At 37.7% G+C, this 27649-nt stretch overlaps 1 protein-coding gene across 1 annotated transcript in view; it reads right to left on the minus strand.

Moving 5' to 3' along the window:
* The window catches only part of ablim2 (actin binding LIM protein family, member 2), a 59650-nt gene that overhangs the window by 21708 nt on the left and 10293 nt on the right, over positions 1-27649 (minus strand). The window contains exons 3-13 of the mRNA XM_066720082.1: positions 19809-19992; positions 15013-15125; positions 13299-13425; positions 9715-9808; positions 4635-4722; positions 4366-4424; positions 2584-2661; positions 2232-2378; positions 1467-1499; positions 1027-1144; positions 183-293 (exon numbers count right to left, since the gene is read on the minus strand). Of these exons, the coding sequence (XP_066576179.1) occupies positions 183-293; positions 1027-1144; positions 1467-1499; positions 2232-2378; positions 2584-2661; positions 4366-4424; positions 4635-4722; positions 9715-9808; positions 13299-13425; positions 15013-15125; positions 19809-19992 (1152 nt within the window). The remainder of the gene's footprint in view (positions 1-182; positions 294-1026; positions 1145-1466; positions 1500-2231; positions 2379-2583; positions 2662-4365; positions 4425-4634; positions 4723-9714; positions 9809-13298; positions 13426-15012; positions 15126-19808; positions 19993-27649) is intronic.

Raw genomic sequence — 27649 nt, forward strand, 5'->3', positions numbered from 1 at the left:
AATCTTTTAAGCACAATATCTCTAAAGGAATACTATACTATGAATATACTATGAATGCCTTCAGGAACCTCTTTGATTCGCTTTTACAAATAACAAGACATGCTTGTACAAAGCTTGCACATCCACAATATTAGCACCCAAGCATCATAACAGACCCCCGCTCTGCCACTCAGTCACTGTACCTTTGAAGTATGGGACGTAGTTATGATGCAGCAAGGCTATGGCACTGGGGTCAAGAGGAAGGGAGCTATAATTCCCCAAACTCCCAGTGTTTTTACCAGCCGGAAACAACTCTAAGCAAAGTAATCAATGATGAAGAAAAGATTTAGCAGGGGTTGTTTGAAGCCCCAACATATGTTATCCCAGAATGCACTAGACACATACAGTAGTTGAAAGTATTCACCCCTATCTTTTAAAACAATGATATTCAGTGGTTAATTTGGTTTAGTAAATATTGTTCATTAAACAATACTTAGTTATCAATGATTTGTTTTCAGTTTGTTGAACAATGAAAGGACACGGCAGTTAATGGAATGACCAATGCTTATACACTTAATTCAATTTGATCAATTGTAATGCTTACAGTTAAGCAGGCTTAATCAGCACTCAACAAAGTATGAAACTATATAATTCATAAAATAATACTTACTACAACTACAATATGTAACTGTTTAGATATCTATATCTATCTATATCTATGTATATACATACTCACACACACTCACATCCATAAACACGCTGACACTTTGTCAATATATTTAATGTAGAATGTAATACACTGAAGAGGATTCAGTGGAAAAAAATAACAAATTAGAAAAAAAACAGAAGATATATACAATTAAAATTAGCCTTGGTGTGGCTGTGGTCAATCCCAGTTTCATTTGCCCCTACATTTAAAATAAAAAATACTCTCAGATTTTTGTTATTTTTGTTTAAACTATACTAAACGGCAGGGAAATATGGGTATTTGTACAGTGTGACTGAGCACAACCCGGACTGCTGGTGTACATGGGCTTTGTGAGGTACCTGGTCTGCTGTAGTGCTGGGGAGAGCGGGAGGGCGTGTAGCGGCCGTATCCCAGCGAGCTGTTGGAGCTCGGGCTGGAGGCTCTTCTCTGACGAGGGGACTTGTCATCTTGATCTCCCTGGCAGCAACATCAGGGAGAGAATTCAGAACCACACAGAACCATGAGACAGCATTTCTACACAAATGAGTGTCAATGTTGAGTGGTGTGTGCAAGAAAATTTTGATTGAAGCCCCAACACCTGGGCCCAAACCTGTAAAGCTACACTGTGCTTAATTCTTACTGTTGTAGTTTTTTAAAATTTAGATTTTAGCACTTTCTGATAGCTGTATTACAGAAAATTGTATTTATTAATGTGTACTTAATAATTCAGTTGATTTAGACATGATCTTATTTCAAGACAGACATAATGATGAAGACGTTTATTTATTTATTTTTTTACCTCAGTAGGTGTTGGAGAAAGCAGCTGGGGTGACTGCAAATGAAAAACAAAAATAAATAAACATGCTTCTCCAAAACTAGAAAAAGCCCATTTCACTTTAAACTAAAAGTTGGATTGAAATAAAAAACCTGAATGCGTGCCAGATTTCAGGAGTTCAGACCACCCCAATAGATGTATGTAGTAGGAGGTAAATAGAGTTTATTTTGGCCTAGACTCGGTTGACCAATGGAACGATGACCTTGCCATGAGGACAATTGAGTTGAATGAGCCAAGGAGTTGTTGAAAGGCCGATACTGGGGATGAAGAAGGGAAGCAAAGTGATGCTGGGAAAGTGCGTGTGTTGCCAGATACTTATGCTTAGGAGGCAGACTGGGCTTGTCTTCCTCCTGAACCTCAGTTTAAAACTCCATTAAAACAAAACTTTCACCCACCCTAATAGAAAACCACCAGTGTGTACTGATTGGTAGCCTATTTTTCAGTCAAATGCCTTTTTCTTCTACTCGTAAATATAAATGCTATCAAGTACATATTTGTAGTTTGTTTTTAGTAGGAGGGGAAAAATTTGAATGAATCCAGCCCAGTATCTTTATCATGCATACAAAAATGGTGTGACTATTTGTATTCATTTACAAGATTTAACGCGAAAAGCAACAAAAACAAGAATCTTCTGCAAAAACATGAATTCAAACTTCGAAAATCTCAAGATTCTTTTCCAAGAATCATTTCTCAGAAAGTGTGTGAAACATGGTTGTTTTGAGCTGGTACCTCTGCATAATGGTATCTATCATCAGAGTGGTAGCTGATATACGGGGAGTATGTGAGCATGTCAGGACGGTCGATGTTATAGATGGCTTTAATTTTAGGAAGTGCAGCCAAATCCTTGTAGTCAAGAAGTTCATCTCCAAGCTTCGCCTGGGAGGGAGAAAAAAGTAAAACAAACAAATAAGGAAAGCAATTACCAAGCTAAATATATCTACCTAGCCCATTGCCATCCATTTCCTCCCAGTATTAAACTGAATTTGATCTGTTGCAAATGATGGTTATAATGAATGTGTTTCCACTACATTACCATTAAAATGATGTTCACAACAGTGTTAGTAATGGTATCAGCACTCACATATATGACACGGCTTGGTGATCCAGAGGTGCTTGAGGCTGGCACAGACGTGATGCTCTCAGAAGAAGTTCTTGTCACCTGTTAAGGGAAATCCACTGTCATTTACTGAATACACATGAATGTGATGATCATTTAGAGCAAAAATATTAAAACTGCACAATGAACAATGCCAAACAGTTGTTGACTGTCTAGCTTATTGAAACTCAGCGTACTGAACATACTTTTTTTCTTTTTTATGAGATCAGAATGTAACTGTATCACATGCTGTGATCTAAACAGAGCCCTTCAATAACATTTGAAGAACTGTAATAATGCTCACAGGTTCTGGGCTTTGAGAATATTTATATAAAGTGCAATTTCTTTGAAGTATAGTTAATCACTGAAGAAGGCTTATAAGATGACCTTCAACTATTTTTGGTCAAGCTGAAAATTTGTTCCACTTTTTCTAAATCTAAAAAAACTACATCTTAAACTAAATTGTCATATCAGGAGCAAGTTTGCCACAAGAGCAAATGGCATTGAATATCATTCCAATTACTGTCAGAACAGCAAACTAAACACAACATAATATGAGATAACAGAGACAAAAACAAGAATACACTGAATTCCTTGCAAGCATGGTACATCCTAAATATATTCACTTTGCTCTCTCTTATATGGTAATGAAAACATCTACCTTCACTTTAAAATGGCATTGTAATTCACAATATCCACAAAAGCAGTCACAAAGCATGAGTTTGGCAGATTGTAAGGATAATTGTGATGTTAAACATTGCTTTAGTAATATTTAGTATCATTGCCCACTAATTCAATTTTACAGCAATGAGTGGGTGGGCACATCAACTACACAGGGTGCAGAGCCACAATCACAGGTACACACTGAATTAAACAACTGCTGCAGTGTATTTCATTACTGAAATTGGACAGATACATTGGGAGACCTGGCAGATGTCAATTTTAGAGAGAATATTGAACTATTCAGAAAGCGCATGGACAATAACAAAACAAAACACATTAATAATTGAAATTCATTGAGGCACATATAATATATATGTGTTTGTAATTGTTGGGTTTATAATGAATAACATAGTGTATCTGTGGAATACTGCAGCACCACCGCAGGAAAAAAGCAAAATGCTGTTACTAGACATTTTTATTTAGGAGATGTTGGTCTGCTCACTATAAGCTTGATAATTCAACCCAACATTTGCATAGTGGTCTTATTTATTTTTCATTTGGTTAGGGCCTAATACTCAGCTGGATATACAGCTTTGAATGTCTTGGGTAGCATTTTCCTAGCTATCGAAAGTCTGAGGCGCATTAAGCAGATAACACTTAATCCATGCAGACAGCTGCACGTTACAAACCTGTAAAGAACCGTCATTGAGGAGAATCCGGACTTGCTTCTAGAAGGAGCCGTGTGAAAAAGGGATTACATTCTACTGAGCCTGAATTCCACATATTTATGCAAAACAATAAATACCTCCTGTTTAGAAACCCACTTGGCAAGCTGGGCAGTGTGAGGTATACATGTGTCTGTAGTTAGACTGCGCGTACTGCTGTTAAGGTCGTGTCATTTCCAAACTGTACAGTAGCACTGAAGTAAATTCCAATACTTTTGTAAACTGATATACAGTTAATGTGCAAACAGCAGACCAAATAAAATAAAATTAAGAGATGATTTGCCTTTATACAAAATGACAGGACACTGCAATAATTCAGACTGAAGATGTCAAAGAACATCCCGCAACGTCCTGGTGACACCTGACATACAAGCCTCACCTTGTGTTTCTCTTCAGACCTTGCAGCCTGTCTACAAGGTGGATGCCAAATTGAAGAACCTAAATAAAAAGACAACACAACAGTCAGTTTTATAGCAGAATAAAATAGTCAAGGAAGCCTTACAGGGACTGTATTGTCTTTTTTCAGTTAAATACAGAGAAAGGTAGGATAATCACAAAACCTATGTACACATACATTTAACACTTGATATAGTAAACCAATCTGTAATTTACCACAAGAGTTCAGCATTCAAAGGGCTTTAACTGTACCTTGAAGATACATCTCTTCTCCCTCTCCAAACATCTGGTTACACCTGGCACATCTTGCACAAGTTGGGTGATAATGTTTATCCCCTGCCTGCAAGAGAAGGTAACTGATAAACACACTGGAACTAAACACACACTTTATTTTATTTTTCCGAAACAAGGAACACTGTAGCGGCCTACAAACATGTCTTTTCTGTTTGTTCCCCATGATCTTTTCACTTGGCTTAAGGGAATTCTGGGAGAGCTTTCAGATGTCATGCTTGTGGAAGACTGTACAGAAATGCGGCTTCCGGAACTGTATAGTGCTATATCAGGCACATATATCAGAAAACACACTGTGATCAATAAGGTAAATCGTGTGGCACATTTTACAAATAAATCACACTTGGGAGAATTTAAAGAGCAATTCTTTACAATAAATTGTCACTTCAACAGGGATAAGCTGTGTTTACCCATTTAGGATTGATTCATCCTTTGACATATGAAAGGGAATCAATATTCAAATATATTGCTAAAAGCTCTTTTATAAATGCAATAGCACACATTAACCAGGAGGTAGAGCTAAGCCACGGGCCTACAAAACCTATAAGGGAAATGCTAAACAAAGGACTACTGTAAACCTTGTTTAGGAAAACAGCTCAGAACTGATATAGGCTGGGAGCTATGAACAGTTTCTGATGTGTAACAATTAAACTATAAAACTAGGAAATATGAATATTCTAATACACCAAATCCATTTATATGTATGTGTGTCAATAATGCACTGGTCTTTCATATTTTTTGTTGCTGTAAAGTAGTTATACAAAATATTTTATATTGTGCAAAATTTGTGTTTAGAAAAAAGAGAACCATACAGAATTGTTTTCAGTGTTTCTGCAATGAATCTTCTGGTACATAAATAACTACATAAATAATAAATAAAGAATTGCAAATAAAAACCTGCTTTGTATTATTTAGAAAACACTAGGTGGTGCAATTGCACATTGTTTGGGTATTTACGGTTTACAGTAAGGAATTTCACACTACTGGAATGGGTGAAAATCAAATCCATACTTTTGAAATACAAAATAAATATGTGATTAAAAAGTGATACTGTTAAACTCAGCTTCTTGTATTCTATTACATTTTGTTTTTTCAAGCATACCACTGAGGACTGGTAATACAAAATATAATGTCCATCAGTCTTACTTTACTTTTCTCTCCCTTTATTATGCTATTATGACTCTTAAAACAACATTACACAATACTAAGGTCTCAGGTCTTCAATGAATGGTAACCCAAGCCTGAAACAACAGTACAATTCTGAAGTATGAACCTTCAGATTTGAAGCTCCTGTTACCTTTCATGCAAATTTAAAGACGGACAGTTTGGTCCCTTTGAAAGTCTGACTCCAGCAATGGAAAGGAAATGGGAATGCCATGAGCCAATGACAAACTATACACGCACGAAAGGATGTGCAAAAGCTCAACTAACTATAGCTTTAGAAAATGTCATACAATGGAGCAGACAAGACATTGGTTTGATTCAGTATTTCACCCAAAGATGACACTTCAGATGCTAACAAGTGCTCCCAGGTTCTAGAGTCTAAGACTAGATTATCCTCGCATCTGCCATCATTGTTTGATCTGTTGCAAATGATGGTTATAATGAATGTGTTTCCACTTCATTAGTGGCACAGGCGGTCCAGGCTGTTCTGCCCACTCTCTTTTTTAATCTACAACTGATGTAACAGCGCACCCAAGGAGCGGATCACACTACGACTTCTAAGCCATTAACATTGTTTCTTAGATAAACCGACAAAAGTTAATATAAGTAAGCAAAACATTTCTGATTGAACCAAAGATCCAGGTGAATCCAGACAAATAAAACAATATTGCATTGCAGATTGGGCCTGTGGGTTTGAGTGTAGTAAGGAGCTCTCTGGCCATTTAAAGGCATCCTTGTTAGAATAAAATAAAATAAAATCTCAATAATGTTTTTTTCTGCTATATATAGTGACACAGTTTAGGGTGTGGTACACAGAGGGAGACATATAAGATGGGAATGGATCCCCCTGCTGGCGCTCTCACACAAAAACAGCATGGAAAAATACGAGCATGGAAACTGTAGGCCCAGGTCAGAGAGCACACCTGCAGTTCACCGGGCAGGACTTCACACACAGGAGTTCATTGCATTGTACCGGAGGAGACGTGCAGGAGGATGTTTGTTGTGATGTGAGAGCACAGACAGGGAAAAAGCACAGATTTCTTGTGATTTAGAATATAAAGCTGTTTGAGAAGCTGCTTTGTACGAGGACCACGATTACAGCCACAACCCTAGATCCTGACCTTGTGACTCAGACTGATACTTGAGTGTTTTCTATTGGGAAACCAATTAGTGGCCCACAGCTAGCTAGGGGTTTTTGTAATAAGTATAGCCAATGCCTTACACTTGGGCCAGGCATTTACCGCCTTCGTAAAAGCTACTTTTGTTTTCACACCACTGCATATTTCTATAAAGTGTTTCTGTTGAATCACTAACCCTGATCCCCAAAGATACACACTTCCAACCCCTTGCTGTGTCACAATATTACAACGCGAAGGAGGAAAGCAAAACAGAACCCAGCAAAAACTCTCAAATCCAAAAAGGTACATTTTTCGGTTGTCTCTTTAAGATCATGTTAGTTATTATAGCAAAGAAATACAGAATATCTGGCACCAGTGTGAACTAAATCGCTAAATGTGTTCTGTATTCTGTGCCCACAATGAATAAAACATGAAAAAGCTATGGCAACCCTGCTTCTTTTCAGCACATCCACAACGTGAATAAATACCCCGTACATTTGGAAGGTCTGGCTTTTGCTCCGCCGTCGCAACTATGTGCAAGGAACCCGAACCAAATTCAAGTGACATTAATCAGGAAGAAAAATATTGGCTGTTAGCAGGAATCAATTTCCTACCTTGAGCACACTCCCCCTTTGTTCCTTGCTGGAGGAGATAAATATAGATCAATCTCATCCTACTGTGCATCCCTGCCTGTAATGCTGAAGGAGCTTGCTGCTGTAATGTCTCCCTAGTGAAGATTTGTTCTGACACTTGCCTGCTTATCTGCCTCTTGTCAGCTGACATCAAGCAGTCTTTGCAGAAAACATAGTTAAAAATACGTTTCATTCCTGGTCTTTAAAGAACAATGCAAATTATATGTCTCTGTAATTCCCCAGTTTATCTCGCAGAGCATTTGGGATATATAGGCATATCTTATTCTGAAATTCGGGATTTAAAACATCTGCTGCTTGAAAATGGAGATGAGAATGGCGGTTCAAAGAGACACATTTCTCAGTTAAGGTACATTTTACAAACTAATGTTCAAATACATGTAATATTAGATTTAATAAATCGTATATATATCTGTGTAACCAGTGATATATGTAAATTCCAATGTGTCAAAAATTAATTAGCAGATTTGCTTGGACCAAAAAGAAAAAAAAAACATGTCACGGTTGTGCAGATGGCGGGAGAAGCTCATCTTTCACCTCTGAAGGGCTGGCTGCCCATTCATTGCATCAGCACGGGTGCAAAAGAGGAGTCCACTACATCGCCAGTAAATAATACATCTCAGGAGCACTTTGCTACAGCTTACAAATGTACAGCCACGTCACTGAGAGACTGAGTGGGGCTGTAGAGTAGAGACTCACGATTGTCTTTAGGCCTGTCTGTGAGACTTTGTATTTCTTCTTTGATTGTGAGCAGCCTGTTGATAAATAGGCTCCAAACTAGGAAACTACTTCAACCACCATAAACAGACCGATGCCAGACCTCTGTCAACCATAAGTACCTTCCCACCCTTTTCCCATCCCTGCTGTAAATAACCTCAGAAGGGTTACTGAGCCATAGTTGTCCTTGATTTAAATGTCATGACATTTGACTTGGAGAACTCTGCTTGTAAGTAATTTGAAGGAGTGTGACAGATGATATCTAATTGGGATTTATGTGCATCTCTGTTTAAAACTAATATTCTCAAAAGTGTAAGTACATTCTCTTATTACTGCAAATAAATTATGCATAATTTGCCATCTCTGATCTATTAAACTTCCTCTGGCATAATAATAACAGCTAATGATGAAGGATTTGCATTTGTTAGTTTTGCAGAACTGAATTCACTGGGGCTTTATAATACAATTTGATATGCTTTGTCTTTATGGGAACGTAAACAAATCACTATCTTGTATTGGCAATTCATTTGTCAGCTCTGGGGAGTTCTAAAATGTAATTATGTGAATCAAGCTATTTCAAAACATGTATAAATGTATTCTGCAATCATATGAAAAACAAATCAACATAATACACTAGGTACAAATATTAAGCTTATGAATCTAGTAACTGAAGATGAAAAAAAAAAAATTCTGTTCTTCGCTACTCAGACTTCAGCTATTCAACATGTTCACAATGTAGCCATTGAACTTAGTAGTCTTTCAAACTGCAAATCCCCAGAGTACCCTTTGTCTCAGGTTAAACTAGGTAGAGTAGCACTGGAGTTTCAGGACATAATTTGTCTTGTGTTGCTGACCTCAATTATTTAGGTGTCACTATGGTAATTTTTGAAAAGTGACAGAAAACATATTATTCAAACATGTACAAATGGAATTAAAGACAAAATGTCTATTCATTTGATGGAAGGCCCAATATTAAAAATTTGGTTTAGATTCATAAAGCAGGACTGTATTTTTAATGAAATTGTGTGTGTTTGTGTATATGAATAATACCAGCCATTCGATAGGCTACTTAGTAAAGTGACACCAAGAAGAATCAGTAAAATACACTCAGCTAACAAAATAGGAATACGGTTGGATGTGCTGGAGGATCCCATTTTATACAGCTTTATTAACAAACGACAGCCACTGCTCTATCCTCTGAACTTCAGCTCAGACTTCCCTCTCTTCTGGATTGAATTGTATTTTTTAGCAGGAGAAGTCATACCCCTCCAACCCCAACAACAGACCCCAGGTTTCACACAACATGTTTCTCACCCCAGCAACCTTCAACACTGACTTACATGCAGGCTTCGGCTTAAGTGAAATGTCATGAAAGAATACGCTCGGCCGTACCTCCAACACTTTGCCAGTGATGTACTTCTTGCAGTGCTCACACTGGATGCCATACATGGCGTGGTAGTCAACCTCACAGTAGGGAATCCCATCCCTGGAAAGACAAACAAGAAGAAAACAGAATATAACCATACAACTGCATTAGTGTACCCTTTAAATTGTATTTGTTTTTTTTTTGTAATTAATTTCTCATGGCACAACAGGTTCATATTTCAGGCAATTGTATAGAGGAATCAGGTGTGCAAGTCAGTAAGGAAACATAAAACAGCATTTCTAGTGGTGCAGATTAATTAATACCCAGGAATAGCACTGCGAGACATTTTCCTTGATCATTATTTCAATAATTAAGTGTTACAGCGTAATTAACTTGCTGTCAAACTAAAGATCATTTCAGGAGACAGGTAGGCATATACACATGATAATACATTTAGTTCAATTGTCACTTCATTCAATTCATTACTACTTCCCAAGTGAACTATGGAGCAGAATATTGCACAGGCAGCATGCTGTGTTGCCAATAGACCAAGCAACCTTAACTGTAAACATCAACCACAAACATGGTGAACAGTCAATCTACAGCATGATACCACACAATCCACACATGAGTCACAAAACTATAAATTTACAAGGCATGTATTTCATATGTGCTGATGGGATTTGAAGCCACGATCCTGGATTTACAATACCTTCCTATGGCACTCATACCCTTAAGTGTTTCTCTTAAATAGTGAGGTGAGATTTTCAATGTCATTTCATCAATAAAATCAAAACAAGCCTATTAAAAAGTACCTGTGTTATCAGTCATATTGTATCTAAACAAACAAGGAATGCACAGTTTAAAGAATGTTTAAACAGATAATTCACCATGAGGAATACATGCAATGTTATTTCCTGCAAGAGTACATTTATTGAAAGTCTTTTCAGCTTTTATAAAACAACTGTAAGAGACTGAGCGATTCACAGAGGCTAACACAGTGTGGAAATGCGATGCCTGTTGTGCCGCTGATTGAGACTGCAATTTCTATAGCTACACTGTAAAGCTTTATGTCTCCATCTCTACAATGCACATCATTGAAGTCCCAATCAGCAAATATCTCATCAAACAGACTCAGACAGAGGATTGATTGAAGACACTAATTGAGCATTTGCTTTACTGTCCAAGACTGCATAAATCAATGAGGGTTCACTGCATTGACAGTCAGATCAGATGACTAAGGGGCAAAGACAATGAAAATAGAATCAGATAATCATAGAAATGGCCAATTTTCTACAGGAAAATGACCAAGCAATAAAACAATTAAAAGGAGAGAAAGAAAATGAACAGAATATAGTTATATTATTATTATTATTATTAATAATAATAATAATAATAATAATAATAATAATAATATTGTTAAAAACGTCCTCAAGACGATATATAAACAGATTTGTCATTTCAGCTCTGAGAAAATTGCAGCTTTGATGATTGTGACTGACAAACCTGCTGACATAAATCTATCAATGGTAGAATTTTCCCAGAGCATCTGAAGTCAGACAGTCCTGAAATATACATGGAAATATACATCTAAACAATATTTAATCGAATAGAAATGTATTTATGCCCCAAAAGCTCAAAAGCTATCACCAAAGAGGATCACTAGATCTCAATTACCTGGGAATAAAATCCAGATATAGAAATTGCTTTGAGGTTTCAGTCAGAACATTACGCATGCTACAATGAAGTCCTGTCACCTTGCCACTTAATATATCCTAGAGTGTAGGCCTTCTCAAGCATGCATAGTCAAGAGATGTCTGTGAAATGTTTGACATGAAGGTAATCGTTGATCAGATGCAATTCCTTTCTCCAGTTTTTGCAGAGTTAATGAATACAACCTTATTTGTTCTCCTTAAAACTAAAAATCAGGTGGAAACATGAATATTAGTATAGTATTAAAATATTCAAAGAGTGGAGTGCTGAGCAATTTATGATTCAGCGCACTACCCTTGCAAGAAATTCTGATGGATAACTAATAGGAAACAAATATAGATGATGATGTTGATATTCAGAAGAGACTTGATAGTCTCAAGTCTCTCCTGAATAAAGAAAGAGGATTTGCATCAACATCTGTGAGCGGATGGTGGGTTTCAGACCGTGCAAAATATGGTTTTGGGCAGTCAATATTCGTCCAATATATCTTGCAGTGCTGAGATTAAATGTCTGGCGAAGGATGCTACAGGCTGTATTGGGTATTCCACCTACGAACAAAACATCACCCCCCCGCTTTGTAACGTGGTTCCAAAGAGATCAAGGTCAGCCTCCCCCACAGAGACGCAGCAGGAGCACGACTGCATACTTCAACAGTGAGCTTTTCAACGCCATCTGCGGCGGCCTCCTCACAAGCCCCGCAGGCTCCAACACACACTAGTTCACCATCAGGGCTACTTTTTCAAAGAGCGCCGCTGTGTTCTTAAACACACACACACGAAAACCCTCTAAACACTCAACAGGTGTTCGGTGGGACTCACGAACAACATTTGGAATGGTAGTCCCAGTCGGAGGAATACAATGATACTGAGGACTGCTGTACAGCTGGGGTTTAAAAATGAATATCTCTGTTGTTTTATTTATGAATACATTGTCAATTTCTTCAACCCCCCCACCCTATTCCCTTTGGCTGATTGCTAGACAGCATTCCCTCCATTCCATTTTCCATTTACTTTCAGTGCCTTCAGATCATCTAGACAGGAGAGAGTGCAGAAAAGGGAACAGTAAAGCACTTTCACGGTGAAGTATATATTCATAATACACACATTAGTGGTCAGAATTATGTGGCCTCCTGGATATCTAACTGAAATATAACTAAACAGGACGAGCTATCGATGTGTATGAATGATTTACTCTTAAAACTTCATATTGAAATATGTTTTCTTACAATCAAAGTTGTACTTATTCTAAGCACATTTTCACACTTGTTTCATAGTCAGAGCAATTTTTCCATTCTTCTGTTGAGCTCATCCTACATCTTTTCAATGCAATGAAGGCCCGGGAACTGACTATTTTCAGCTGCAACAAGCCGTTAATGAAATGGGACATGACTGACGATAGATACACAGGTAAGAGAGCTGCAAGTCTCAGGGGAAATCTCTTCATTTTGTGCTGGATTGAAGGTGCTGTTTTTTGGCTTGCTGAGGCACTTGCTCATCTCATTGCACAGCTCTCGCTAAGCAACAGGCTTCTCTGTGCTGTGTCAGTGACTGTATGCTCAAATTCCTCCACGGTTTGCCAGTAAATCACTCCATATGCTCATTCAAACTCTCTATCACCCTCTTGCACGTCCCTCCAGGTGTCGTGCACTGAACAGGAGAAGCTGAGGTGCTTAAACAGGGCTCCGGAGAGATTGCTTGCAGGTGTGTGCTCTGACTGCAGTCATGACGTCGGCAGATAGAGGGGAGGGTGGAGACCAGGCTCTTGGCTTACGCACCTGTTTCTCTGCATTAAGTTATTTATACTCCACAAAGGCTCAGTAGGCTAATGCAGAATGAAAGAACCAATGTCTTGGCTAGGAGATGTGATGATTTGGCCATAATCAAGCCAGAATACTTACTTGCTGATGTATTCTGCATTCAGGACTTTATTACAGATCTTGCATTTGAAGCAGCCGAGGTGCCAGTGTTTTTCCAAAGCAACCAGGGACTGTTCATTCTTGAATTCTTTTCCACAACCACAGCAGTCTGAAACAAAAAGACACAATGACTTAATAAAAGGTTTTGTTAGTTTGTTGAGTTGTTGTAGTTGTCTGTAAGTCTGTTGAGATCAACCTTCAACATCCTAAGAAACATATGACAATACTGCATTATCTGCATCCCGCAACCTCCTCCACAAATAAACAAATCAATAAAAAAGTATGTTAGGAATTCATAAGTAAAGGCATCGGTGTTCCAATGGTACATACAGTATTTGTCTTAAGCCTAGTATTATTACTGTGTATGGCAGCTCAGACACAGTCAAACAAAATGAGAAACTGCAACAGAAGTGAGGCTATTGAAAATGTCTGTATAGTATTAAAAGAGATTGTGGGCTTTATTTGCTGCTGGTGTCCTGGAAGGTCAGTAATTACATTCATTTTTGAGAGTCATGTACATTTTCTATCCTTTGTTGTAGGAGTATATGGAGTGTCAATAAGTCTGGACTCACACCTGTTTGTATTTAGAGCAAATGTTAAGAGATACTGTGGGGGCCAAACAAAAACAAGAAATACAAAGAAATGTAAAAACCCAGATAGCAACAGCAACTCAACACCTTGGACAGTTAATTAAGGACACTTCATCATCCTTTCTATGGGAATTGGTCAAGGCCAGCTTCTGTTTAAATTCAGAATGGAGAACCGTCGGTGCATTTTCACGCCCTCAGTAAGTGGTGCTTTAGAGACTCACGAGTATTCAAGCACAGTAGCATTAAAACATATTGACTAAATCATCTACGAACACCAGAGCGAGGGATATGAGCAGGGGAAAAAAGCGTCCCTCTGCAGTACATTAAGTGAATTTCATAGTCTTTAAGGATAAAAAATCTTACAATTGAAAATGTATCAAAAAGTGTTAAACAATAACGGTTTACAAATTCCACAGGAAGGCTACATATCACTCCATTAACATGTACTTTCTGATATTAAGCATCACTGCAGGAGGTATGTTTTCTCTTCAATTTAATCTCTGCTTCTTATGCAAATATCAGCTGTTTGTATTGATGGGACCGTGGAGAAATTTGCCAAGTAATCAGATGCCTTCACTGCAGATTAAATTGTAGGCTTTCAAATGATCTTTAATAGGATGGGCTGGCAATGTCAAAGGCCATCAATCAGATGCAAAGGATGTAGTATGTGATTTCATTCTTACCATTCCAAACCAGTGTTCAGACTGCTGGAATCACTTGTAACGGTTTTCATAAGTAATAACCTCTCTTATTGATAAGATTTGTCTGTGTTTCTCTACAACAATGCATGTCCATGTGTTTATTTGTTTTTCCTTAGTATTCTTATCTTTTCATTTGTTGTTCAGCAAATTTCCTTTAGATATGATATATTTATGTGGCATATAATGGCACTAACAATTTAGAAAGTGTGTTTACAGTGTATCACTGTATTTAGTGTAGTTAAATAATTTTATAAGTACTGGTCTCTCTTTGCTGAGTTAATGTGATATATTGTTTATCAACAGGACTGGAGAAAAATACAGTGGCATACAATTCTCCATAAAAGCCTTCACCCTCCAAATGTCGCTAAAATAAGAAAAAAAAACAGTGACAGACAAGGTGCTTACTTCTGACAGCTTGCATTGGTGCAGGGCTGTTGACAGGCAATGGCTGTGTACATTTTTGGCAAATGCATTCCTTCCCATTAAAGGTCACCCGGTCACCTGGAGGAAAAGGCTGTCTGCAAACAAATAAAAGTCCACATATTATTTGTTAATTTCATTGACCCAAATTATATAACTGATGTTAAAGAACCTGAGATATATACAGTGAGGGAAAAAAGTATTTGATCCCCTGCTGATTTTGTACATTTGCCCACTGACAAAGAAATGATCAGTCTATAATTTTAATGGTAGGTGTATTTTAACAGTTAGAGACAGAATAACAGCAAAAAAATCCAGAAATATGCATTTCAAAAAAGTTATAAATTGATTTGCATGTTAATGAGGGAAATAAGTATTTGATCCCCTATCAATCAGCAAGATTTCTGGCTCCCAGGTGTCTTTTATACAGGTAACGAGCTGAGATTAGGAGCACTCTCTTAAAGGGAAAGCACATGTACAGACCCGTCTGAAGTTTGCCAATGAACATCTGAATGATTCAGAGGAGAACTGGGTGAAAGTGTTGTGGTCAGATGAGACCAAAATCGAGCTCTTTGGCATCAACTCAACTTGCCGTGTTTGGAGAGGGAGGAATGACCCCAAGAACACCATCCCCACCGTCAAACATGGAGGTGGAATCATTATGCTTTGGGGGTGTTTTTCTGCTAAGGGGACAGGACAACTGCACCGCATCAAAGGGACGATGGACGGGGCCATGTACCGTCAAATCTTGGGTGAGAACCTCCTTCCCTCAGCCAGGGCATTGAAAATGGGTCGTGGATGGTATTCCAGCATGACAATGACCCAAAACACACAGCCAAGGCAACAAAGGAGTGGCTCAAGAAGAAGCACATTAAGATCCTGGAGTGGCCTAGCCAGTATCCAGACCGTAATCCCATAGAAAATCTGTGGAGGGAGCTGAAGGTTCGAGTTGCCAAACGTCAGCCTCGAAACCTTAATGACTTGGAGAAGATCTGCAAAGAGGAGTGGGACAAAATCCCTCCTGAGATGTGTGCAAACCTGGTGGCCAACTACAAGAAACGTCTGACCTCTGTGATTGCCAACAAGGGTTTTGCCACCAAGTACTAAGTCGAAGGGGTCAAATACTTATTTCCCTCATTAACATGCAAATCAATGTATAACTTTTTTGAAATGCGTTTTTCTGGATTTTTTTGCTGTTATTCTGTCTCTCACTGTTAAAATACACCTACCATTAAAATTATAGACTGATCATTTCTTTGTCAGTGGGCAAACGTACAAAATCAGCATGGGATCAAATACTTTTTTCCCTCACTGTAACAGTCAGAAACAGACTTCATTTTCTAGAAGACTGAAGAGGATATTGAACAAAACAACAGGTAACAACACATTTTCTGCTTTCTTATGGTATGAAAAATTGCTTGGATATCTTGTATTTTTAAAAAGAAAAAAGGAATTTAAATTCACATTGTAAAGTATGATTCACTGATATTACACAATTTTATGTAGAAATTCAAATTCATAAATACTTTATATAAAATAAAATATAAGATACAAATTGAAACTACAAAGTCTCTGTGGAATTCATAAGATTCGTGTTAACAATAATACAATTAAAGCCTCTTTTAACAAGATTCAATATTAAAAGCTACTTCTAAAATCAAATAAAAATAAGAAAGCATATAAGGCTGGCTGTCCAAAAAATCAAGAGGATTTAGAAATTATACCTCAAAGTCAAGAGGAATATCACTCCTGTATACAATCCCAGACATGGATAAACCCAGTCTGACTGGCCTGATTCCAGATTGGAAGAGTTTTCATTCCTCCTAGAGGTCTACAAAATTGATTATGTGGTGTGTGCAAGCACAGTTATTTAATTGTGGGCGAAAATGTAATGTTGGCCTGTTTCTATGTGCCTCTCCTGCTAGTACAACTGGGAACAGTGTAAACATAGAGTAAACGTTGAGTTAAGGAATGTCGTAGCAAAGAGAGGTCCAAGGAGCAACTGGGAGAAAGGTCACTTTGATGACACACAGAACAGGTTACACATGGCATTGTGGTCAATAAGTACAATATGCTTTTATGTACAGTAAAGATATGTGGTTGGATTTATTTTGAATTCAAACAAATGTCTATCCATTCCAATTGTATCTCAGATCATAATTTGCATATGTAGCCAATGCAGCCATTACATTAACATTGCTTAAAGGTTTTGTGAATTATAATTATTAAATTATATATCACCCTCAGCATACAGAACAGGTAAAATAAGGTTTACATAAACAGGGTCATTGGTGCAGCTTTTTAAGATTTTCAATAGCAAGAATAATGAATCCAGTAAAACAACAACGGACAAATTATTTGTAAAAAGATTGAGATGTTTAAAGCTACCATGTAATTTCAATGCTTAATACACAGTAGGGGAATTATACAATATTTCCATTTTCCCTGTTTGTTTCCTCAGTTTGTGACATGCATTTTGCATTACAAATATATTCTGAACAAACACACTGGCATTTTCTCACACAAAGTAAAAGATAATTAATTTAATATCACTTCTATTCTATTAAAAAACATAACCTGCAACTATAGCAGAGCAGGGGAAGGTTGTTTCATCCAATACCTGTACACCTGTATATTTATCGAATTGGCTACAAACAACCTGCAGCAGTAATGTTTTAAAAGCCATCAGTCTAAATAAGGTTTCTCCTTGCATTAGACTGACAGAAATATCCAGGGGCTGCCACACACTGCCACACAGCAGAGACCTGAGGGGCATCAAAACGACAGGATCCCTACAGCCTCCAGCCACCAGTGCCTCTGACTAATTAGCGGTGAACGGAGTGGTTGTCTTGTCAACCCAGCTTCTCCCTGACTCTGTCATCATCACTCTCTCTCAGAGCACGGACAACCTCAGCTGAACAGGTCGGCTCTGCTGCCGCACCAGATTGAAATCAGGCAAGATGATCTATCTGGAAGCTACTGCATGTTAAAATCGATAATCAACCTGATGTTGATTCATATTATAATCTGCTTTCAAGTCACATTGCTTTAGGAGCCGATCTTCATGTATCTGGAAATAAGAAGGGGGCAGTTTAAACAAATGCTTCCAATGATAAGAGTACTCCTGATGTTTTATGGGACCAAGCATCTCTCCTTCCCAAAGAGCATCTGTACAGGGTTTGCAAGGTCAGAACAGATTGCTTAAAACATAAAGTGTAAAACAAAAAACTACGTTAGGAAAAGTCCCAAGAAACAGATGTCTGTCCCCAACTTGTACTCATTCTCTTTTTTCAAACCACTGAGTACAAACTATTCCCTTCATAATTCCTACAGATAACTTTGATCACACCACAATGCTCAGCGCCTCTCACACAAATAAACAGCTTTTGCTAGCTATTAATCTAAATTAATTTGAAACAGGTTTGTAAGAAAGTGTATGTCTTTAATCTATAATAAAATGATAAAGTCAGTTAGTGTGTTTAATTTACATTGCAGAAGATCTCTGCACAAATTACTGACATTTGGATATTCAAGGATATCTTAATAGTGGTTATTAGTCTCCTTTGATAAGTTGTCCATGCACAGAAAACTCTCTGCTCTCATGCAGACAAATATAAAATAGATTTTTTTGCCAGGTCTTCTCATACAGCTCATACAGTTATATGAAGTGAATTACTCAAAAGTCAAATGGCCTTTTTAGCACAACAAGGAACAAGAAAATACAGTCTGGAAAAGTAGTTAATGTTAAAGAAATGATTGAGTAATGCTAATACTCTGAAAGCCATAGTCCACTCTCAGCAATGGAAGTGCAATGTATTCAGCCATCCATGCATCTGAAAGAATCTCAGACAAGAGCTTGGCGAACAAGCAAAAGAGTGATCTGGACTACTTGAAGTGCAACGGTTACATGACCGAAAACAAGGAGATCTTTGTACCAATCTGATTATCGTGTTGCTCACATTTAACCTCAATATGTAAACTGAGTCCAGGACAAGGGCATCATGGAATTCTTACAGCCAGAAGGATACACTTCCTTAGCATGGGAGAGCCTGTAGGGGTGTCTCAAAAGATGCTTTGTAAACTTGACCACACACTTAACATACCAGCCTATACTCAATCAAGTGTTTGGTTACTTTAGAGTCAGATAAACAATCTTATTTTCCTTATTATAATGAAGCACTTATTTCAAGAGGTGAACACTTATATCTCACAGAAACACTCATCTTATCAGTGCTGGTGAGTTGTAATTAAGCCACATAATTCTGATCCTGCAAGTGAAGCGGTTTTGTTTTTAACCATGGACTTCCACAGAGACATAAACTCAAAGAAGTATTTAATTATCACTTTATTAACTCTTTGAAATTAGAGGACATATTAGATCCCAATTGAGTGCAGAAGCTAAAGATTTTGGGGATTAGTTTAGTTCTCAGTCTCATTATCGGCTTTGTATCAGCATGTATCCCACATGAATGTTAAAAAAAAAGTTCAAGTAATTTAAGAGACCAATAGCTTTTTTTCCTTCTCTTTTAAAAGATCATTCTTGAAAGCTTGCTACTCACAAGACTGAGATCTTGCATGAAAGGAAAGAGCATTAATCAGCCCCACTTGCAATTCTTTAAAGACATTCAAGTCACAGACATGTTGAAAACTCCTCCGAAAACCATGTACAGTACCTGCACCTCAATTAGAAGACTTACAATAAATGTTTCCGTTTCTTTAACTCCGTTTTAGTTTAATTTGGAATTTTACTTGAGGATTAACAAAAAAGGGAATTTCCTCACCTGCAAACGGCACAGACAAAGCACCGAGGGTGATAGGTCTTCCCCAGGGCTGACACCACCTCCCCTTCGATGAACTTGTCACAGCTGAAGCAGCGTGTGCCATACAGTTTCTGGTAATCCAAGGTACAAATATACTCTCCTTGACGCACAAAGAATCCTCCTTGCGCCAAATCACAGCCACACACTGAAAAGAGAAAATAATTCACCTTGGATTAGAATCGGCCAAGACACCATTTTTGTATTTGCCAAATAAAAACAACTGGTCGCAGAAAAACAAGGATATTGTGCTTCAGTGAAATGCAACCAGGTTTGAAGAAAGGTCAATTAGCAGATGAAAGTCAAGGCAAGTCATTTATCATGTTAGTGTTTAACATACTGCATGATACAGACTTATATTCACTGGGTTACAAGCAATTGGCCATCTGTGACAATGATGTCATAAGGACCTTGCAGTACCGAAATATAGGCGATCAGCGGCAGATTTACATGTTGGTTTTATTTTAAGACATTGGCATTGTGAGATAGTTCTTGCCGGAGGAAGAATACGGATCTGAATGGTCAATTGGGCCATCTGACGGTTTTTCAGTCACTGCCCAAAGCAAACGCTGTTCAACAATCACAACCGCAATCCTCGTCCTTTAATGAACCTCCTCTGGTGACTCATTGTCTTTCTCTAATGACTCAAATGTAACAGGTTCAGGTTTTGTATTTACAGCTTCATATTATGTGCTTTCATTTCATTATTAGTTGGCATTAAGTCAATATTTTAAAAATGACTGCTGCTCATAGACTTTGAGATTATAATTGTCACTCACCATCATTACCATTGCAATGTAAGAGCTACACCAGATCAAGACTTTGATCCAAATGTGTTCCCTATCCCAGTTTAATACACAGTATCAACACTGTCTCTTATAGCACAGTGGATAAAGGATTAGTTATTAAAGATTCAGATATTTTCACCTGTGACACGAAAGGTCTTATTAAACATGATTAAGATAAATACAGCAGCAAGTGTTATTCTAAGATCTAAGATTTTTTAATTCCCATGAGTATTTTCACTTATTTTTAGCATTACTACATTATAATTGCTATATTTCTATCAGAAAATATGATTCACTGTTGCGTGCTGCTAAATGGGGTTTGAAGAGGCAAACTTGAAAAAGTCTAATAACAGGGTTTATTTTGTTATGAGCATTTTGAACTCCTATAATTAAATATATTGTACACCACAATTTTCCAAATACAATGATGCTACTGTCTGAAGCTATCTTTGTTGAATGCCACCTTAGAAAATGCACAGCATACTATTTTAATTGATGTTTTTTTTGTTTTTAATTAGTGTAGTTTTGAGCAAGATTCATCTCATGTTGTGTTGTCTACATTTCCAGCAAAACCCTGCTGTTCCACAAAGTGACGAGTTCCTTTTTCCCAAACAATGAAATATGGCACAACACCGTCCTTATTTACTCCAGTTTTCATAATGAATGTACTGAATGCAAATTCATCTTTAATTTGCCACAGCTATTAAAAAAACAGGACAAAATAAATAAATCAAAATGAACAGTATTTGAGCTCAAATATTTTTTTTTTCTGTGAGCAAAGACAAACCAGCCTTGGTAGTGAACACACTAAATGACTGAGATATGATTGTTTGACCTTAGTGGAAGATAACAGTCATTATTCTTAATTACTGTAATATTTGATACACCGCATTTCTTACCACCACAGTGATCACTGCGCCATATGTATCAATAGATCTCTGAGTTCCTACCCCAGCATATATACTGTGCAGTTTAAATGTTTTCTCACTGAAATCAAAACCAACACATCTTTATTCAATATACACTACCAGGCAAAAGTTTTATTACACCCCCATTTTTCCAGTTTTTATTGAAATTTAAGCAGTTCAAGTCCAGTGAATAACCTGAAATGGTACAAAGCTAAGCGGTACATTTCCAGGGGTTAAAAAAAGTTTAGGTTTCCAATAACTGAAAAATATTGTACATTTCAGAGTTACATACTGTATTACTACACCCTCTTCAACATTATTTGGCAGCGTTACGCACAGCTCCTGTGCATAGAAGTTACACTGTATTGCTACAATGCACACATTGTTTGAAAGCTTATTCTCTTGGCTTGCAGCGCGTTTCATTCTCAAACACATCCAATTTACAGTTTCTGTGTCGCCCGCTGTCATTCAGAGCCCGGGGGTTAAATGTGCAGTCTGCTCCGGGGGGGTTGGAGTCACAGATCACTCGGATTTCTTTGCAAATAGGCTTGTTTTGTTCAGAACAACCTAACGATTAATCCAGTATATATTATTATTTGATGTTGTATCAAACACAGAGAAGTTCAAATCCAATTATGTAAAATCATTGTGTATTAGTACACTGTAAACAGAGATTTCCATCTTGACATTTTGAGCTCTACGGCTGTGTGTTGCTTCTACCAAAACGTGGATGGTCTTATTTTGATCAGTAGACTGTCTGGTTCCAGAATATGTCATAATCGTCAATATTTTCTGATATTCTGTATTCCTACTCAGACCAAGTAGCCATTTCAAAATGCGGGGGCTGGGTATAAGAAACACATTTGTCACATCAGAGAATGTTTCACATTGTCAGAAAGCTGAGAGTCTCAGCTTTCATGGGGTACCAAACACTTGGCAAACAACACAACATGCTAAAATTGAGGTGTTCTAAAACTTTTGACTGGTAGTGTATATTTATATATTAATCCAGATGAAGCCTCCTTTGTTACAGCACAAAAGTATTTATGTTGTTTAAGTTAATTTTAAATTGTATAGTGAGGTTTGAGTATGTCAAATATATACAGTGCCAATAGAAAGTCTACACCTTCTTTAACATTTTGTGTCAGTGCCTCTGAGTTCATGCATTTAAATGCTTGATTTTTTCCATTTATCAACCCACCATATTCCACACTTGAGGGATAAAGGTTTTTATTGTGAACAAAAAGATATATTAAAATTACAAAACTGGAATAACATAATTGGATGTAGGTAATGCATTTTAATACCAGAATAAAATGGTATAATACCACACTATAAAAGTATAATGATAACATTTAAATAGGCAGTTTGGAACCTCACAAAAATGCTGTGGAGAACAAAATCTTGCAATTCAGGAATCACTGTCAGTGCGCCACATTCAAAACCATTTAAACCTAATTCAGTTCAAAAAGACACACACTAAGTTACGCCACTGATACTGTGTTTATCTTGACCCCCCCCCAGTAAGAATAGACATTTATTTAGTCAGGGGTTGAATGTGGCCTATGTTGTAAGGAACACAATGTTACACAAAACATGACTTCAGCTCATCGGGGAGGTGTGGGAGGAAGGAAGCAATTGTTTAAATTCACCTGCAGGGTGCTGCTAAATGTCTTATGCTTTTATTGAACCTCCATTATTGGCAGTAGAATCCAGGCTCTCATGTGACACACAGGCTGAGGCCGAGGAAACCGAGGTCATGTTTTTGAATTTGAACCATTACATCATGTTCCTGTAAAAATATGAAAGGAGTAACTTTGTTCGATGCAAAGGCAAATCAAAACAAAGACCACAATGCCTATTCCCACTGCCCTAGGGAGTTACATCCCACCTCGAGGCATTTCGTGGGGTTTGTGGTTACATTTCTGGTTTTGCTTTTATACGTACATCTTGAATGATCAGCAGGGTGCAATATAAAATAATTATGAAAATAAAAGAAATATATGAATTTTGTTTGCCTCCTCTATTTTCATCAACTAACTAATGCAAAAAATCATAACACAAATACTGTGGGGGAAATCATAATAAAGATAAAGACTACAAGACTATAAATAAAGACTACAACTCTTAAAAACACATCGATCAGGAGATAAATTGACAATGAATGAACAGTTCATTTTCAAACGAGTGGGTCTCTGATCAAGTTGTTATTCACACTTGGTCCTGGAAAAATTGTCAAAGGTTACAGTCGCAATAAACTAACACAATAATGCAGGAATGTTTCTCAGGAAATGTTAGACATATTTTCCAAAGTTGCTTTCCTATAATTGGTTTTAGTACACAATGTAATACAAACTCAAGCTGCCAGAACATTGCATGACTGCATCTGAATCACATCCAGCAAACACTGATATAACTTCCTTAAACAATGAAAAAATACAAACAATGGGAGTTTATCAGAGGTTTCGTGGAAAAATGTTAGAAACACAACTTATTGAATCTGGATTTGTGTCTTTGATCTGTCTACTTCACTTTGTATTGAATTCCCAAACTGGACAATCACACGGAAACTTCATTTTCCATATGCATTCTATCACTATTTTCTAGGCATTCCAAGTTCCAAAACAAAAACACGTGTCTCATCAAATGATTGAGCCTTACACAAATGTCTCTAACCACTGAAAATAAACTCTCACGAAATATTACACAGACTCTAGAAAGGCGTTAAATCCCATTTATTCACAAAAGCTTAACTCCTAAGTTCTAACACTTTTCACCATATGCTATCAAAATTAACAATGTTTTAACAGATGTCTTTGTTCAATATCCAGATGCATGTATTTTAACATGTCCAGAGGAATGTTGTCTAAAATAATATCAGACGTGGGCAAAAAGTCTTGAAATCGTCCATAGTCAAGTGTTGAAAACAATATTGATAAATCCTGCATTTAATTCTGTTTTTAAGATTTGAAAGGCATATTCTCAGATAATAAACGTGTTAACACTGGAGAATGTGATCAGCAAAGGTCTTACTGAGTCCACACATCCAATTTCTACGAGTCAACCCTCTAAGTTTCCAACCCTATGTTAATTTTCAGAATGTGGAAATCTCAGTCCCAGTGTCTCTGTCAGTCACCAGGCTAACGGGCAAGTAACCCGAGACTCAGTGATTTCACTGTATATATAAACGCGGGCTCCTTCATCAAGTTACAAAGATTGCCTTTCAATGTAGGCTATTTATAGACCAGCAGATGGTCTAGATCCGATAAACAACAAACACTCCCTGTTACTGAGCTACTGATTCTCTTCTTTTCCTTTCCAGGCCAAACTGGTCTCATCCACACGGGCAACAGAGACAGGCATCCGCACTGACTCTTCACACGTGAGCTTCAGAGGACGTCAAGGAGCGTCTGCCGCTATGAGACCTGTTTCTGTGGGGGAAACTCAGCTCCTCTCCTGCCACAATGAATGGGACATATTTGAAAGAAGATACATAATTTTCTTTCTGCTCCGTATCTCACAGAAGTATTGAATTACTGCACATGACACCAGTTTAAGAATTTTACTATCAAGTCAGTGTTTCCAGTTAGGTAAGGTATCCCATCAGGCAATGTGCTCTCTGGCATTGGAAGTCCAGTGTATCAGTTTCACTTGATTGCAATGTATTCACTCTCCGGGGTTAGTATCTCCTCCTTATCGCCATCTTTGGACCTGCTGGACTTAGCCAGGGATTGCCGCCAAGCCAAGCCCCAGCCTGGAATGTTGCAACTTGTAGGCAATCGCACACTACTTGGCACCCGGGCACTGTGAGCGAGGGAGGGCTCTCTTTGTCAACACTGACAGATCTTTTTGATTTCTTTAAAACACTGGTCTGCTTATTTAATTAAAATGACCATGAAACAACTTAAGCAAATGCATATTACATTACATTTTTTGATTTTATTTCATGAAGAAAAGAAAAAAGACAACAATGCCTTAGGTAGGTGTTGAGGTTTAGTGCTTTAGGCTTACAGTAAAATTAGTCAGTGAAAATCGGTGTGAGTGAGTGATAAACTCCTACTGAGATAGAGGGAGAGAGCTGTGTCAGGGGGAGAGTAAATATTCAGATTTCAGGCAGTGAGGTGGGCGAGCCTACAGGCACACTTCCAGTGGCAGTTTTAATTTATTCATCATTAATGGCAGAGCTACAGATTGGTAATAAAGCAAACAAACACTCCATAATCTTAATAATAACAACTGGGAAATGGTGTGGGTTTCTGTTATTTTGTAAAGAAATACTATTCAGTTAAAGGAGTCCTTGGGAGTCAAGGGAACAGGACAGAAGAACTGAAGTCTCCAATGCCATCTTTGGCTCTGCTACAAGGGGATGAGCTGAATTCTGCACAGGCTTCCCTTGCATAGGACAGGTAATCCAGTGGGTCTGATTTTCTGTATCACAGCTCAGCTGAGGAGGACCCAGCTCAGCCCAGATGGAGAACCACTCAGCCAGACACTGTGCTCTTGGGTTTCATGACTTGGTAACATCTACATTTAACATTTCCTGAAGTTGTAATTTAGCTTGTGACTTGAGAACAGGATACAGGTCTGTATTTCACAACCAATCACATTCTGGTTGTTAAAAGGTGCCTTAAAATAATGTTGCTTATAATAAAAGATCTTTAGTGCATGGGCAATGTTGTATACAGTCTAATTTATTTAAGACATTATCATAAACATTAAAGAAAGATGGCCATTGAATTGTCCTTGTGAACTGAAGGATCTATTGATTCATGTAAGTACCTCCCAGCAGTCAGGATGCAAACCATTTCACATACAAATCTGACATTTAAACTCCATGTGTCTTTTGTGTTTGAAGTTAAGTGTGAGATCTCTGCACGTATTAAAGACCATCAGAAAGGTAGCAAAAACTGGGATTGGATTTGGCCCATCTTGCTAATCTGGTTGCTAGGATCAAACTGATCCAAGAGCGTCATTAAAACATTTGTTCACGCACTCAGAAGAACTGTCTCTACAGCATGGTTTGACAGTGTTCTCCATACACTCACAATTCCTATAAATAAGAACTTCCTATGTTCAGTCTTGAATCTACTTAAGTGCTTAGTTACAATGCATACCATCTGTTTTGATTTTCTCAGTTCCCATTACAATTTCAAATGTCTCACTCAGATCAGACTGAAATGTGCAGGATACAGACATACCGTTATTTGATCAAGTATAATACGTATATTAACACTGTATCTACTAGCATATTATATAAAGTGGTGATCCTTTAACTATTCACCCTCTCCAGACCTCTGACCCTTCAGAGTCTGGTCAATTCTAACAGGTTCTAAAATGCATTAAAGATGTGTTGTGTTGTCTCTACAGTCCACAGTTTAGGGGGGGGAAATGGACATCTTGATATAAAGACATCACTCAAGAGATGGAATCTCTGCCAGCTTGATGCCAGCTTGACACTTTCTCACACAATCAAAATCTGTTCTGGAAGTTGTCAATCGCATCAAAGATAACATGAGGTTGTAAATCCCCTGACAGCTATCTGATGAGCAGCCAATCAGCAGGCAATGTATCTATCCCATGTGGAATCCACCAATGAAGAACGTACCACAAGGGCCCAGACCACGGCCCGCAGCTGAAAGTAAGTCAATTAGCACTATTGTTTCCTTAAAATGCAGTGCCCCAAATGAATTCACTGCTCCGTGTGTTCTGCACGCTCCCCAATTACACAGACGCCTGAGACTTAGCCATGTACTCCCTTTAAGACACAATACAAGCCTGTGTATCATGATGCTTGAATCTCAGAACGAACTCTCAACCCAGCCAGCAGCCCAAGAATTCAGGAATTATTCACAAAATAATCGCAGTTAGTGTTTAACGTGTTCTTCAAGCTAGCATTTTCGCCTGATAACACCTAGTTTGAACATACAGTTTTCAAATACAGTTTCTGTAAGCATATGAAATTAATCATGCTCAAGAATCAAAGAATCAAATGATGAAAGAAATTGTGCAGATTCTTTAAAGAGAAATAGGTTATGTCTGCAGAATGAATTCTAATATCAGTGTAGAATAATTGATGTTTGAAATCAAGGGAAATCAGGCATAGCAGAAG

The sequence above is a fragment of the Amia ocellicauda genome, chromosome 13 (genome assembly GCF_036373705.1).
Source record: "Amia ocellicauda isolate fAmiCal2 chromosome 13, fAmiCal2.hap1, whole genome shotgun sequence".
Lineage (NCBI taxonomy): Eukaryota > Metazoa > Chordata > Actinopteri > Amiiformes > Amiidae > Amia > Amia ocellicauda.